Below are 14813 nucleotides of genomic sequence, written 5' to 3' on the forward strand. Positions count from 1 at the left end.
TTTTGGCTTTGGGAGAAGTCTGGGATGAATGCAGGAAGTGGATTGGTTGGAGAAGCAGCTACAGCATCTCAAGTGAGGGATGATGTGGCTGCAGACAAGGGGCAAGGATGAAGATGGGTGGGACTGGTTCATGAGATACTTTGTAGGAAGAACTTTTATCATTTATTACAGAAACATTTATGTATTTCCTTCCTTCCTTTTTTCTTTTTCAGCTGCTCCCACAGCATATGGAAGTTCCAAGCAGGAGCTGTGACCTACGCCACAGTTGCAGAGACTCTCCATCCTTAACCCACTGTGCTGGGGGTCAAATGGGCACCTCCACAGGGACAAGCCGGATCCTTAACCCACTCTGCCACCGTGGGAACGCCAATATATTCACTTTTTCTGATTAGATGAATAATACATGATAGTTACAAAATTTCAGATATACAGAAAAAGATTAAAAAGAAAGCAAAGGTAAATATTTTGCTATATATTCTTTTTTTGTGTGTGTGTCTTCTTTTTTTGCCTTTTCTAGGGCCGCTCCCATGGCATATGGAGGTTCCCAGGCTAGGAGTCCAATCGGAGCTGTAGCCACCGGCCTACGCCAGAGCCACAGCACACAGGATCCGAGCCGCGTCTGCAGCCTACACCACAGCTCATGGCCACACCGGATCCTTAACCCACTGAGCAAGGCCAGGGATCGAACCCACAACCTCATGGTTCCAAGTTGGATTCATTAACCACTGCGCCTCGACGGGAACTCCCCTGGTATATATTCTTAAAGGCTTTTTAATATGCATACATATTCAGACATATGGGTCTAGTTTTTTGGCATTTACAGTAAATGGAACAATTCTGTAGTACTTATTTGATTCCTGATTTTCAAGAACACAATATATCATGCGGATCTTTTCAGGTCAATATAGACATATCATTTTTTAATGTCTGGAAAGTATTCCACTGAATGGATGTGCCCAGGTTTATTCGCCAATCCCAGCTGCTGCTATTTAGGTTGTTTCCAACTTTTCACAGGATTATAAGGAATCTCTTTCCTTCTATACTCACTTTTGAGCACAATGTTTATTTCCCTGGAATACATTTTCGTTAGTGAAATTACTAGGTCACTGAGAAACCATCTAGGGTCTATCACATATACTGTGTCCTAAGTAGTGCTGTGGAACAGGGTGGCACTGAAGCCAGGGACCGGAAGTCTTCCTTTTGAAGGCCTTGGACTCTTACAACTGTACCCTGGTTCTTCCCAGTATTTTTTTTTTTTTTTCTCCCCTTGGCACAGATTTAGTGTGTGAGGTCGGAGCTGGTGTCGATGGCGGCGGGTTCGGGACCTGTCCCAGCCATCCGCTCTCAGCCTGGCCCCCAAGGTGGGGCCTCCACAGCCCTCCCAGCCCCTAGGAATCCATCCCCAGTTCCCCTCCCCCAAGGCGGGAGGGCGTGTTAAGGAGAAGCTCAGGCAGGCAGCGATTGCACCATCCACGGTTCGAAAAGGAAGTGGAGACAGCGCAGAGGAAAAGCGTGCATCCCAAAGGCTGAGCCCCTAGCAGCCAGACCTGTACCCCCGCAGCAATCCTTCCACCACTACTCACGGGGCTCCGATCCCTAGCCTTCCTCCCCTTCCCCAGCCCAACCCTTGGCTGTGTATTGGCTCTTTAAGAAGCTGTCACGGTGGCGCTGTTGGCCCCGCCCCGCGGGGAGGGCCGAGAAGGAGGGGAGGGGTTGGTGGTGGCTGAAACTGGGGGGGGTCTGGGTCTATTTTTAGCGCTGGGTCGGATCACGTGACGGGAGTGACGTCTCCGAATGTTGTTGTTGGTGGCGGCGGCGAGCGGAGCCGGAGGAGCTGCCGCAAAGATGGAGGAGCCGTCGAGGAGGCGCTGCCGCTGCTGCCGCCGCCGCTGCTGCCGCCGCCGCCTGCGAAGCCGGAGCTCGAGCCGCAGGGGGTGAGCGCGCTGCACCACCCCCGATCCCACTTCCCCCCAGCCCCCCGGACGCGACGCGGCGCCCCCTCCTCCAGCCGTCGCTGCCCGCGGGCTCCCCGCGCGCGCGCCGCGCTCCGCGCCCCCCTTCCTTCCTCCTGGCGCCCGGGTGCCAGCCGGCGCCCCCTGGGAGCATCACCGGCCCGGGAGCCGGGCCTCGGGGCTACTGCGCGCGCCCCTCCCAGCCCCTCCCAGGTAGGGGCGCCTTCCCTGCAGGTAAGGGAGGGGCCCATCTTCCCGCGACCCACACCCCCGAATGGCTGGGAGACCGGCCGGGGCAGTCGGATTTGCCCTCTCCCGGGCGGCGCGTGGTGCGTTGCAGAGCGACTTGAGCCTTGCAGCCGGATTCTGTGTCGACCCCTCTTCGCTGGACACCCTTTCTTGGTACTCTGAGGTGAGGGGCGCTGCCCACCCCGCAGCGCTTCTCCCCATACCTCAGAAGGTATCCTCGATTCTGTGTCCTTGACTTCTGTGCCGGAGGAGGGGACCTGCGGGCCCACCTTACTTCTCTCTCCCATTATTCTCATTCCCTCCCCCTTGAGGTGTTATTGCGTTTGTTCCCACCCTCTTCTCCTGTCTGACACCCTGGAACCCGAGTGAGGAAGCTGGGAGATGAAAGCTCCCCCCTACTTGTCTGGGGTGGATGCCCCCCGTTTTTCATCCTGGATCTGTGTCTCATGGAGGCAGAAACACTGCCTGTGCCTTTTAACTTGGGGGAGGCTGCTTCCCAACCCCACCCTTCCCTGGGGCCCTGGGGAAGATGAGACCTGATGGGGTAATAAGTAATTAATCTGGGAGTCTGGTTGGTGGAGTGGGGTGGAGGGGAAGGTGGGAGCACCCCTCTGGGGGGAGGAGGTGACCACCTGATACTCCCTGTTGGCCTTCTGAGATGAGATGTGTCCCAAAAGAGGGAGGTTAGCAGCTGCAGTTGCTTTTGGGGGTGCTCAAGTGAGCCACGACTCTGACAGTGACCACTGTGCTTCAGGGGCCTGGAATTAGCTTTGACGATTGGAAGTGATGCTCGTGGTGACTGGGTTCAGGGTCCAACTGGGAGGGAAAGATGGAGTCAGAACATAGGAACAAAAGGAGGCAGAGGATGGGAGGTTCAGGACTTTTAGCCAGAAGGACCCCTAACCAGCCTACTTTGCAGGACTGGGGCCTGGGGCTGGATCCTGCCCTGGGCCTCCTCAGGTTTGGAGGGTCCTCAGTCTGAGTTCCAGGTACCAGGGATCCTGAACCTGTGCTGGCTGTTGAGATGCTGGGTTGGGTTGGGCTGGGCTGGGCTGGGGATGGTGGATGAGCCACGTAGGGGGCTGCCTGCTTTTTCATTTCAGTCTTAACCTCCTTCCTGTACCTTGTAAATTCAAGCTTGGGGAGCTCTTGGTTTGCGTCTTGCCTCTTCTTGATTCCTCTCTTTGCTCTGTCTCCCCCTTGGACTTGGATCTGGGCTCTGTCCAGACAAGGCAGGTGTGGGGGGGTCTCTGAGTTAGAGGGGTGGGCCCCCAGCATCTCCATTCTATCCTGGGAATATGTGTGCATGCCAGGGGCCAGACAGACAGATACCAGGTGCAGTTTATCTGGGGGGGGGGGGCTGGCTGGCGGCAAAGAATGAGAAATGTTAGCTCTGTGCCAGCCTCCCCTTCCCTCTCCAGTATACCCTCCTTTGGGGCTGGATGGAGTAATTCAGAGAGGGGGGCAGCTGTATCACATGCCCCACCCACTCCAAGTAGCTGCAGAGACAAAGGTTTGCTTTGCCTTCCCTAGGGGTGGCATCTTCGCTGTGTGTTTAGAAATAGGGCCTGGGGATGGGGCGGTGGGGGGGGGTAGTTTGTGTTTCTGCAGGGGGAGGGGGCATCCGCGCGCTAGGAGTTGGGGGGGAGTGTAGTCGGTGCCGAAGTACCAGCTGCTCTTTAATAATTAATTCTTCCTACTCACATCCCTTTGAGAAGGGGTGTCTGGAACACGGCATCAGGCTCAGCCAGCCTGCTGGAGGACGCACTCCTGTTGGTGGGGGAGGGGGGAGAGACTGCGAGGGGGGGGCGGTTCTCGGCATTTTTGGAGCACTGTTGCTTGCTCATGAATGAAAACCTGATGCAGCCCGTGAGGGGGCCTATTGTAGCCGACTTTGGCTAATTAAACTTTCTCTGCCTTTCTTCTCCCCAACCCCACCTCCCCCCAGCCCCCGCCCCAGCCCTTTCTTGAATGGGGACCCTGTCTAGTGGTGTTGGGGTGGGGGTATCATTGTGCCTGAGGTTTCAGGGGAAACAGACCTGGTCTTCTGCCCTCTGCCTCCGTCTTGTCCCTCCCTCCCCTCTCACCCCCCCCCCTTTTTTCTAGAAATAGCAGCCTCCTCCATCTGGCTTGTGCAGATGCCTGGAGCTGCGTCTGAGCAGACAAACAGAAATGGGCCGATTGCAGAAATGAATTTGTCAGCCTGGTGCCTTTTTTCCTTCTCTGTTGCCCTCCCCCATCTCCTAGATTGGGGCCTGGACATCGAAGTCAGCCACCCCGCCTGGCTCTGTTCATCCCAGGCTTCTGGTGGGCCAGCTTGGGAGAAGGCAGCGAGGCAGTGGAAGCTTTTGGAGGCTGGGGAAAGTGATCAGCCACGGCCACAGTCAGAGAGGTCAAGACGAGAGGCCCTCTGTGCCTAGGGATGGGATGTCTGGGCTTGTAGCTTTCTGATGAAGTCTTTAGGGGTGCATCACAGATCGTGATTTGGTTCAGACAGCCCCCCTGACTGCCTTGACCTGGGGAGGGGTTCCTGGCCCCTGCTCAGGGCTCGGGCCTGCCTATAGCAGGGCCAGAGCTGGTGTGTTGGCTGAGGCGCTGCCTGGTGGTGCTGGAGTCCAGGTCCCTTGGGGAATACCTGCGGGGCAGCGTTGTGAACTTGGGGCCTTTGAGGCATCACACCTGCCTCACGTTCCTCCCTTGTCTGTCCTTCTTCTCCTCCCACCCACCCTTTGCCGAGTTTTTATTGCTCGAGAATGGAGTGGGGGTGGGTGGGGTTTTGCCCTTCCACCCCCTGCTTAGCCATGAGCTTGTAGGGTGAGATGTGGCTGGTTTCCTGGGTTTGGATCCCAGAGTGGGACCGAGGTCTCACTGGAAGAAAGAGTTCTCAGGGGTTGGGGACAGGGCTCTGGGGTCTGCCTGCTTGGGATGTCCTGAAGCCAGGCTGCTCACTGGTTTGACCTCAAAGTGCCAGGAAGCACACAGCTCTTGGTCCCTGACTGCCCGCCGAGACTGTTCTGTAACAATGGCCAGCAGCCGAAGCGGGACCAAACAGCTCAGCTTTTAACCAGTAAGCTGCCCTTTTCCCCCTTCATGCCCCACTCTAGACAGAAATCCACAACCTGTCCTGATCCGGCTGTGAACGCTGCTTTGTTTCCCGGGGCTGGGGGCTCCTGTTCGCTCAGGAGGCTTGATGAGGGTGTTGGCAGCCACTCTCCGCAGGTGGACCAGGGCCCAGGGGTCCTACTGCATCGCACGGGGGAGGTGGGAGAGCGGCCAGACGGAGTCCCGGAGCCCCACTGGGAGTTCTAGGAGCCACTCCCTTCGCCTTCTCCCCAGGGGTGAGGACCCAGTGGGGCTCATGGCGGATCTTAACCTAGTTTTTGCCCCACGGAGGCTCTGTCCCTTCTGAGTGCCCTGCTGCCGAGGTTCCTTTCACTAAGGAGATGGGCTGGGTCACTTGGGCTGCTGGGAATCGTGGGAATTTCTGAACCTGTGTTCCCCAGCCCACGGGAAAGGGTGTGAGCAGGACTGGGCGCCAGCCCTGGGGTGGGCACGGGCTGAGCTGTCTGCCCACGCGGGCCCCGCCGGGGCACCAGCAGCCCCACCTGCTGCATTCCTGAGCGTGGCCCCAGCCCTGCGCAGCCTCTTTTGTCCTTGTCCCACACCTGTATCTGCTGGGAGCCATTTGGCCCCTTCGCTCTGCCTCCTCCGCGTCTTGAGTGCACTTTTCCTCCAACTACAGAGTCTAGACCCTGTGGGTGAGAGCAGGGGCCAGTAGGCCTAGGAAGACCTGAGGTCTTCCTAGCGTGTGCATGGCATGTGCACGGTGTGCGAGTGTGTTCTTGTATCCCTGCTATGTCTGATTCCTGGGCTTCTTGGCTCCAAATGGACCCCGCGCCTGGGAGTCCTTGAGAATGCAAAGCTTACTGAGAGTTAATCCTGCTAGGAGGTGGGCTGGCCAAGGGGCACGACTGATGGATGGCCTGTTCCTGGCTTGGGGAGCAGAGTTAAGAGTTTAAACATGCAGCTCCTCTTGGCCTCATCTGGGCGCTTCCTGCTACCTCGATTTCACTGGGTGTCTGAGGGCCTGCCTTCTTTTTGGAAGTAAATGAATGAGATCATGTCTAGGGTGGATCTCTTGGACTGTTTAGGGATGGGCCCAGGTGGGTGCGTGCGTAGTGTCTGAGGCTGGAGGACGAGTTGTGGGGCTGGGGAGGGTGGGGAGCTGGAGGAGCGGGGAGCAGTTGGCAAACTCCGGTCCTGTAATCCTGGGACATTCTCTGTTACCGTCTTGGCCTCAGCAGGCCCATTGCTGGGCCTTTTGGTGCCTTTGTACAGCCTGGAACATGGCGTCCCTTATTCTGGGTGGATCCAGCCTGTGTAGCTTGGCAGGCAGAGCAGGGGCTGGATTTCAGACCTCGTTGCCCAGGGCACAACCTATACGACACCCGCGAGGCCCCAGGCTTGGGCCTTGGACCCCCAGTCCAGAGGGCGCTGGATGTGGGATGAATGTCTCTGTCTTTCGAAATTCTTGGAAACGTGGTTAATGGGTAGAGGAAGGCTGGTTTGTTACCCTCTTTCCCTGCCCGGTTGTTGAATGGATAAGACCGAGACGGAAGCACGGCCCGTTTCCAGAGCTGGATGTGGCACAAGGATCAGGGAGCAAGGGGTCGATGAGAGTCCAGGCTCAGGCTCCTGGGCCTGGATACCAGTTTCTCCTGTAACTTCTGCGAGGGACTCCAGGTCAGCCCTGTATCTCCCCGTGGCCCCGGACGGAGTTCAGAGGCCTCCCTGCACTTGCTCCTTTGGTACATGCTCCGTCCCACATCAGGCACCCATAGGAGTCTCTGAGGTCCCTCCACCTGGCAGTGGACATTGTCACCTGAAAAGGAGTTTGTTAGGATGTGGCTACTGTGGCCACTTCCCTTCCCTTGAGTGCTGGCAGCCTCTCCAATTAGAAAGAAGAAACCTGAGTTCGCCTTGTGGCTCAGCAGGTTGCAAACCCAGCTAGCATCCATGAGGACGTGGGTTGGATCCCTGGCTAAGTATCCTGCGTTGCTGTGGTTGTGGCAGAGGCTGGCAGCTGCAGCTTCAATTAGACCCCTAGCCTGGGCACGTCCATGTGCTGCAGCTGCAGCTCTAACAAAAAGAGAGAAACAAGAAACCAGGGGCTGCTCCAGTTCCGCTGATTCCCTCTCTGCCCCTGGGTGGGTGGTCCTTCTTCTGTTCCCTGGGTGTAAACTGACAAGCTCCAAGGTCTCCTTCGCCTCTCAGTCTCCTGAGTTGGGGACCTCTAACCCTGCTCCCTCTCTCCCCAGGGATGCTGTTCTGAGTGCCTGACTGCCTCGCCCTGAAGGATGGCCTCGGATGGGCGTTAGAGGCACAGCGGCCCCGGGCTCCTGTCCCGTCCGTCTGTCTGTTATCGTCTGTGTCTCTTGACATCACTGCAGCTCCACCCCCTCCCATCCCAGCCCCCAACGCCAGCTTCCTGTGGGCCCAGAGCCGGCATGAACACTCCCACCGAGTCGGGTAAGAGCTTGGGAGGCTGGAGAGGGCCTTTGGGGTGGCTTTGGGTGTACCGGGCTGTATGGGAATCCAGCCCAGGCCAACTGTCTGAGAAGCATCATGAGAAAAGGACAGGCAAGTCTGCAGTTATTGATCATGGGGTAGGGCTGGGAATTGATGGGGCCACAGTCCAGCCTGACCCTGGGAAGGCCCTGGTCCAACTTCGTCCCCATGCCTGCCCTCTCAACTCGGGGGCCTTCAAGTTACGCCACCCTGCCGTGTTCGGCAGCATAGGCAGGGCTAAGGGGGATGTGAGTCCCTGAGCTTCTCCGTGTGGTCCAGGGATGCTGTTGGAAGAAGTTCCCTGTCATAGCTGAATGCCCAGCCTCCTCTTTGTGGTGGTGTCCTCTTTTCCTGATGGAGTGTTTCTCTGTGTTCCATGCTTTTTTCTTGGTGGAGGTTTGCAGGGCCTATGGCCAGAGCCCGTGTTGGGTTGTATGGGGTTGGGTGGGTTGCAGTGACATGTTAGCAGAGGGGACTTGGCTTCTTCCTTTGAGTCCAGGTAGCCCTGTCCTGGACATGCTAGTTTTCTGGTTTGGGGTCTCTGACTCGGAGATTTCCCATTCCCCTCTGCTCCTGGGAGCCTGCCTAGAAGTGCCAAAATAGTCTGTGGGTGGGACTCCAGGCAGCCTGGTGCACGGGTGGGTCTGGGTGTGTGCCCATGAGGATGTGTCCAAGTGGCCTGAGCTGGACAGGGGGGTCATGGTTTCCCAGGGGGGTCCTGGGTCAGTGTGGTCAGAGTAATAACTGCCTTCTCTCCTTGGCTGTCTCCTTCTGCACAGACTTCTGAACAGAGTCAGAATCCATCTTGCTCAACTCTGAGCTGCCCCCCCCACCAGTCCATCCCATCCCTTACATCTTGTTCTGTAGGGATGGAGGAGAGTTTTCCTTCTTTCGGGGGTAGGGAAACTAGGGCCTAGAGACAAAAACCCCTTTGCAGGGAGTTCCCAGTGTGGCTCAGTGGGTTAAAAACCCAGTATCGTCTCCATGAAGATGTGGGTTCGATTCCTGGCCTGGCTCAGCGGGTTAAGGATCTGGCATTGCCTCAAACTGTGATGTGGGTAGCAGATGCGGCTCAGATCCAGTGTTGCTGTGGGGTAGGCCTCAGCTGCAGGTCCTATTGGACCCCCAGCTCAGGAATTTCTACGTGCTGTAGGTGTGGCCGTAAAAAGAAAAAGACAAAAATGAAAGCCATTTGCAGTATGGTAGAGCAGCAGCTTCAGGGGGAAACCCTGGCCCCCTTGCTTCTCATTCCCGGTGGTCACTGTGCTAGACATGACAGCTTCCTGTTTTGAAGACCCTGTGCTGGCGACTGATGTGTGGTCCTGACCACGGTCCCTGGCCTTCCAGCAGACTCCAGGGAAGCCAGAAGGCAGCAGGATTGGCCGGCTTTGTGACATTTGTTTTGGTCAAGGCTGTGCCCCTTCCCGTTTCCCTTTCCAGCATGACCTATCCCGGGCATAGGTGGAGGAGTGGCCACTGGGCCCCCTGAGACTCACCAAGTCAGCTTTTTTTTTTTTGCTTTTTAGGGCTGCACTCTTGGCATATGGAGGTTCCCAGGCTAGGGGTTGAATAGGAGCTGCAGCTACCAGCCTACGCCAGAGCCACAGCAATGCTGGATCTGAGCCACGTCTATGACCTACACCACAGCTCACGGTAGCGCCAGATCTTTAACCCACTAAGCAAGACCAGAGATCGAACCCACATCCTCATGGATCCTAGTCGGGTTCTTTCACCACCAAGCCAGGAAGGGGACTCCCCAAGTTGGCTTTGCTGATAAGCCCCTTCCTGGGGTTGTGGTTCCACCTCAGACCCTTCCGCTTCTGCTTCACCTTCTTTCCCCACGCAGGGGCTGTGCCAGGTGTTAGACGTGGAGAGGTTGGTGTGACTCTGGGGCTGGAGCGGGGGCTGCCAAGCCCTGACTCCCTGCTTCCTTCTCAGAGGCTGGGCTGATGAAGGGAAAGGAGAGGCCTGGTGGCTTCTCATCAGTCCCTTGGCCATCTTTGCTGGACATGCCCCCTCGCAGGGTTGGTTATGCCCGGTGTTCCTTTGAGCTACTATACTGACCTGTCCCGGAGCCATCTCTAGTCACAGCGGGCCTGGGGTCTAATCCCTGGCCACGGGAACAGGAGCTGCCCAGAGGTATCCGTGGGTGGCTCAGGAAGGATGTTTTCCCACCTTGAATTTTATTCGCTCTCAGGGAAAGGCTGGGATCATCAAGCTCCGACAGCTGACAGTGGGACGCCTTTCCAGATGGACGTGGTCTGAGTCCCCCTGGAGCTGTTTGCGCCAGGGCTGGGGGACAGGGTTGGGTGTGGGGGCCCTATGGCCTTGGCCACGCCTCCCGGCTGGCTTTCCAGCTCCCCCCAGCAGGGGGAGATGCCCTTCTTCTCCTCTTCAGAAGGAGGGAGAAAGAGGGGGGCCCCCAGATTAGGAACCTTGGTTTAGGACGGTGGTCAGGCCTCAGAGCTGGGCCCTTTGCTTGGAGGCAGCGCCTGGAGCCCTTCCCATGAGTTTGCCCGGGGCTCCGGGCCTTTGGGGAGGTTCAGTGGCTCTGGCCCAGGGAGAGGGTTGGCCCTGCACCGTCACACAGTCTTCCGCTTCTGGGGGCTCAGCATCGGCTAGTCCCAGAACTCGGGGTGGCACCTGGGTTGGGGCTCTGAGTGTCAGGCACATGGCAGAAGTCTAGAAACCACATGCCTTTGGACTCCACGGAAGTCAGATGAAACCACGAGTTGTAGCTGGAGCAGTGGGTATCCACTCCCCACAGAGACACCTTGAGGGAGCCTCAGGGAGGCCGGGAGGCCGTAGGGCTGGGGGTGGAGGTGGGAAGGATGAGAATGTTTAGTCCTCGGGGCCTGGGTGCCCCGGCCCCTGAGCGCCTCCCACCCTCCACCAAGTCCCTGAAAGCTCGTACCTCTTTCCTTAGGAGGCAGAGCAGCAGGCCTGGGTGAAGGGCAGTGCCCGTCAGTTTCTCTCAGTGCAGGAGCTCTCCTATTTGGCACGCCCCTGCTGGGTATCCCCAACCGGCCCAACCCTGTGCTTGGCCTATGGGGAAACAGAAGAAAAATAGAAAATGGCTCATGCCTGCCCTTAAAACACACAAGTTAGGAAGCGAGCATATTCTGGGTGAGGGGTGGCAGGTAGAGATTTCGAGAAACTTGCTTCTTTTTTTTTTTTTGTCAGCGTGGGAGGGAGATCAGCTTCCTGACCACACCTGCCGGTCTGCACCCCCCCGGCCGCACCCGAGGTATATGGAGGTTCCCAGGCTAGGGGTCGAATCGGAGCTGTAGCCACCAGCCTACGCCAGAGCCACAACCACGCCAGATCTGGGCCGCGTCTGCGACCCACACCATAGTTCACGGCGGTGCCGGATCCTTAACCCACCGAGCAAGGCCAGGGCTTGAACCCGCATCCTCATGGATGCTGGTTGGGTTCTTAACCTGCTGAGCCGCAACGGGAACTCCTCGAGAGATTTACTTCTGGGGCTCACCCGTCTTCCCCGGGGAGTGGGAGCTGATCCACTTACCTCTGGGCTGGGCAGAATGCCAGTGCTTGACCTGATTGGCCTCTTTGGCAGTCCTGGGAGCCCAGGCAGAGGCCATCGAGGAGGCCGCTCCCTGGTGTCTGGCTTCTCATCAGGCAAAAGGGGGCTGAAGGAGCGAGGCTCTATGTTGCTGGAGTGGCTCATTTCTGCTTCCCTCAGTGGGACTAAAGGGCTGACAGAATGTGCCTCCTGCCCAGGCTCGGTCTGGTCAGCCTGGAGGAGCTGCTCTGGGACCTGGGCCCCGCTCTGGTCCCTGCCCTGTCCTCTGTGCCGTTGCCCAGAGGAGAGGGCAAGGGGGAGGCCAGCCATGCAAGCCAGTGCGGATGGCGACAGGGCTCCAGGTGGCGGCAGCCAGGTTCCTTGGCCCCAGCGTGGGAGGGAGGCCAGCTTCCTGACCACACCTGCGGGCCTGCGCCCCCCGGCTCGCTGCACACTTTCTCCTCTTCCTTTCCCCAGCTGCCCCCTCCTTTCTGGGTGACCAGAGAAACTGGGGCATAGGCGTAGGGTGGAGCCAGGAACCTCGGCGTCCTGCCTCCCAGCCTCAGGCTCAGGCTCTGCCTCGGAGCCCCCGGGGAAGGCGGGCAGCCACCCCGAGGAGGAGAAAGTGGGCCAGAGCTGGCGTGGGGCGGGGGTCTGGACAGTGGGGCTCTGGACAGTGGACTCTGGCATCCCTTCTCCCCTCAGATGCCCCCTGGCGCACCTCTGCGCTCACTCTAGATTGGGATTTGCCCCATGCCCCACTTCCCTGCGCCGTCGTCCCAAAGGGGTTGATGGCTTAGCCCGGGCGGATCAGAGGAGGCAGGCTCAACCCTGCGGGTGTGAGGAAGATGCCAGAGGAGGTGTTCACGTTTTTCCTGGACTTGGTCTCAAACAAGAGGGTTTAGCCAGCACCTAGCATGGGGCCTGGCACATGGCAGCTCCCGGTGATGCTGACGGGGTCCAGCATGACTGGGCTCTAGGGGCAGGAAAGAAGCGGGAGCTGGCCGGCCTGATGTCTCTGGGGCTCCGGTGCAGCTGGCACCCCACGCTCCCTCTGGGGTGCACCCTGGTCAGCCCTTGGCTTTTTTTTATGGTGCACAAAGCAGACTGCTTTCTCCCTTTTCCCTTTTTGTCAGGGCCCCATCCCAGCCTTTGGGACCCAGGAAATTGGAGCCCCCAAGAGCTCGAGGAACCACCTTAGGTTCCCCTTCTCCAGATTTTGAGGGTTAGGAGGCCCAAGCCCAGCCTCCAAGGGTGGGGAACGAGGTCTTTGTGGTTCTGGAGGGGACTGTGCCGGCTCCTAACCCAGGCTTGGTGGGTGACCCGTGGGAGAGCTGCTGGGCAGGGATGAAGAAGAGAAGTGAACCACGAGGAGAGGAGCTGTGAAGCAGGAAGGATGGAGGTTAGACTTTAGGAAGACTTTGTTGCAGCCCTTGAATCTCAGAAGAACTTGTCCCCATCCCGGGCCTCCGTTCTTGTTCCCCTGGAGGGTTCGGGGAACGCGGCTGAGGGTTGTCTGACTGTCTGACCCTTCGCTGCCTACTTCAAGCTGTTCCTGGAAGTCAGAACAGTGCTGGGAACTGCCCTGAGCCCCTGGCACCAGCCACCTCTGGGTGCCCAGCCTCCTGGGTGCTCCTAACTGCCCTAAACAGGGAGTTCTGTTCCCTTAGGTTTCTGAAGGCTCCAGGTTCTGGGGGGACTGCTTTGAGTCATTGTAGTCATTGTCACTTTTTTCTAGAACAGGGCTCCCCTCCTGTCCTCTCCTGTGCCTGGGGCAGGCAGAGAGAGCCAGGACAGGGCTAGCCAGCCCTTCTGGTTGCTCCCAGCGTGGATGGGTGGAGTTCTGGCTGGGAGAGGCTGCTGCCCCCAGTTTTCTGGGTTCCCTGGAGTCTGTTGCCTGTCACCCTGCTGAGGGGACCTCGGCCTTCCCTTCGCTTGCTCTTGGGAGGGGCTGGTTGGCCAGGGGCAAAGGGTAGGGAACAGAGTCCCTGGACCTCTGCTGAGAGGTCCACCAATTCCAGCCCCTGTGGGAAGCACTGCTGCATCACCAGTTTTCCAGATCTTTGCTTAGGTCCTGTTTATCTCCAACTCCCCCAGTATACATCTTGCCGGCCTGGGGCCTGGGAAAGCCCATCTCTGCCACTTCCCCTGTCTGTGTGCTCCCTCCACCTGAGGGCCGGAGGCCCCTTTGCTGTCCCTGGCTGGCAGGAGCCATAGCCACTGTGTCCTTGCTTGGCCAGCTCCTCCTGGGCTCCTGACAGGAGGGTGAGGTCATCCAGTCCAGGGAGAGGACAGGTGTCCCTGGCTCCATGCCTAGAGTTGGGGGCAAGGAGGGGCCAGGAGGGGGCTCCAAAATAGCAACTGTGACATCAGGAAGGGGGAGGGGGACACAAACCCAGGAATAACCAGGCTATTAAAAGGCTCCAGTGAGGTCAGGAGGCCAAGTGGGATCTCTGTATCAGTGGGAGGCACAACTTCAGGAGAAGGGACGGGCCAGCAGTGAGCAGGGTAGGCGGTCCCTGGTGCACTAGCCTGAGGTCCCAGCAGGGCCCCAGGAGTGAGGGCTGCTCTGCCAGGCCTGGGGCTGGTGGGGAAGGGCTGGATGCTGGCAGCCCCTTGACTCTTTTTAGAGGCGCTCCATACCCAAGTCTCTTCCCACCTGGGTACTGGGGGTTGTTGTACCTGTTAACAGAACCTGGGCAGCTTCGCGTGCTCCCTGTGCAGGAGGCAGTGGACTGTGGTAGTTCGAGCTCAGACTTGAACTTCAGACATTCCAGCCTTATCATTGAAGCAGCTGCAGGAGCTAGGATGAGTGACTTCATCTCTCCGTGCCTTGGTTTCCCCATCTGCACCTACCTTCTGAGGTCACCGTGCGGAATAAACCAGGTGATGCAGGTGCTTCTCTTCGCGTTGCACCTGGCACGTTGCGAAGGGAAGAGCTCCCTGTGCCCTGAGAAGGCGCAGGTGCTCCTGGGTCCCCTTCCCTGGGCGGGGCGGGGCCTCCCCAGGAAATGTCTCCCACCCCCCTGGAAGGAAACTGAGCAGCCTCTGGAGGCAACACCCCTAATGGGAAGCAGGGAGCTGCCATTCAGCTGCTGCTCAGGGGTCTCCTTGCTGGTTGAGCGGGCGGCACCGCCCAGTTCTGCGAGGGGGGGCAGAAGTTAAATCCACTCGCAGCGGCTGTTAGAGGGACTCCAGGGAAGATGCGAGGTGAGGCCAGGTGGCCCTGTCTACCACCCTCTCCCAGACTCTTCCAGGTCCTTTACCTGCTCTGGATGGCGAGAGGGAAGACGGAGGATGGCTCTTTGGTCTCTGGCCATTTGCCTGCCGAGAGCAGCGCGCCAGAGCTGTCCCCAGATGCGCGGGTATTCCGGCCCGGGCCCTTCCCCAGCCCAGCCTCCGGCCACCCCGCTCTGTGGCCTTGGCCCTGAGTGCAGGCCCTCCCCGCTTCCCATCCCCCTGCCTGGCGCTTCCTCCTGGGGCGGAACGCGCCTCCCCCCCCCCCCCATGGGGCCTCCGCC

The 14813-nt window shown here is 58.6% G+C and overlaps 2 protein-coding genes and 1 long non-coding RNA gene across 10 annotated transcripts in view; 1 reads left to right on the top strand and 2 right to left on the bottom strand.

The window, feature by feature from the left end:
- The window catches only part of HROB (homologous recombination factor with OB-fold), a 37987-nt gene extending 36333 nt beyond the window's left edge, over positions 1 to 1654 (bottom strand). For both annotated transcript variants that reach the window (XR_014821099.1, XM_021066897.2), the window contains exon 1: positions 1584 to 1654. The gene's annotated coding sequence lies outside the window, so the exon portion shown is untranslated. The remainder of the gene's footprint in view (positions 1 to 1583) is intronic.
- Positions 1655 to 1830: 176 nt separating this feature from the next.
- Positions 1831 to 14813, top strand: part of HDAC5 (histone deacetylase 5) — a 41493-nt gene continuing 28510 nt past the window's right edge. For all 7 annotated transcript variants that reach the window (XR_014821077.1, XR_002337097.2, XR_002337098.2 and 4 more), the window contains exons 1-2: positions 1831 to 1934; positions 7520 to 7730. Coding sequence is in view for 2 of the 7 variants with exons in the window: in XM_021066891.2 (XP_020922550.2) it covers positions 7709 to 7730 (22 nt within the window). In the remaining 5 variants the exon portion in view is untranslated. The remainder of the gene's footprint in view (positions 1935 to 7519; positions 7731 to 14813) is intronic.
- LOC146398092 (uncharacterized) lies at positions 9934 to 14725 on the bottom strand. Its single transcript, XR_014821131.1, has 5 exons — positions 14559 to 14725; positions 13975 to 14208; positions 11296 to 12672; positions 10684 to 10814; positions 9934 to 10579 (listed from the first exon to the last, which is right to left on the bottom strand). It is a non-coding gene; the product is annotated as an uncharacterized LOC146398092 (long non-coding RNA).

This window comes from Sus scrofa, chromosome 12 (assembly GCF_054392235.1).
Source record: "Sus scrofa isolate SSC_HxYL_T2T_F1_AM1 chromosome 12, Sscrofa_HxYL_maternal_Yorkshire_Landrace_v2.0, whole genome shotgun sequence".
Lineage (NCBI taxonomy): Eukaryota > Metazoa > Chordata > Mammalia > Artiodactyla > Suidae > Sus > Sus scrofa.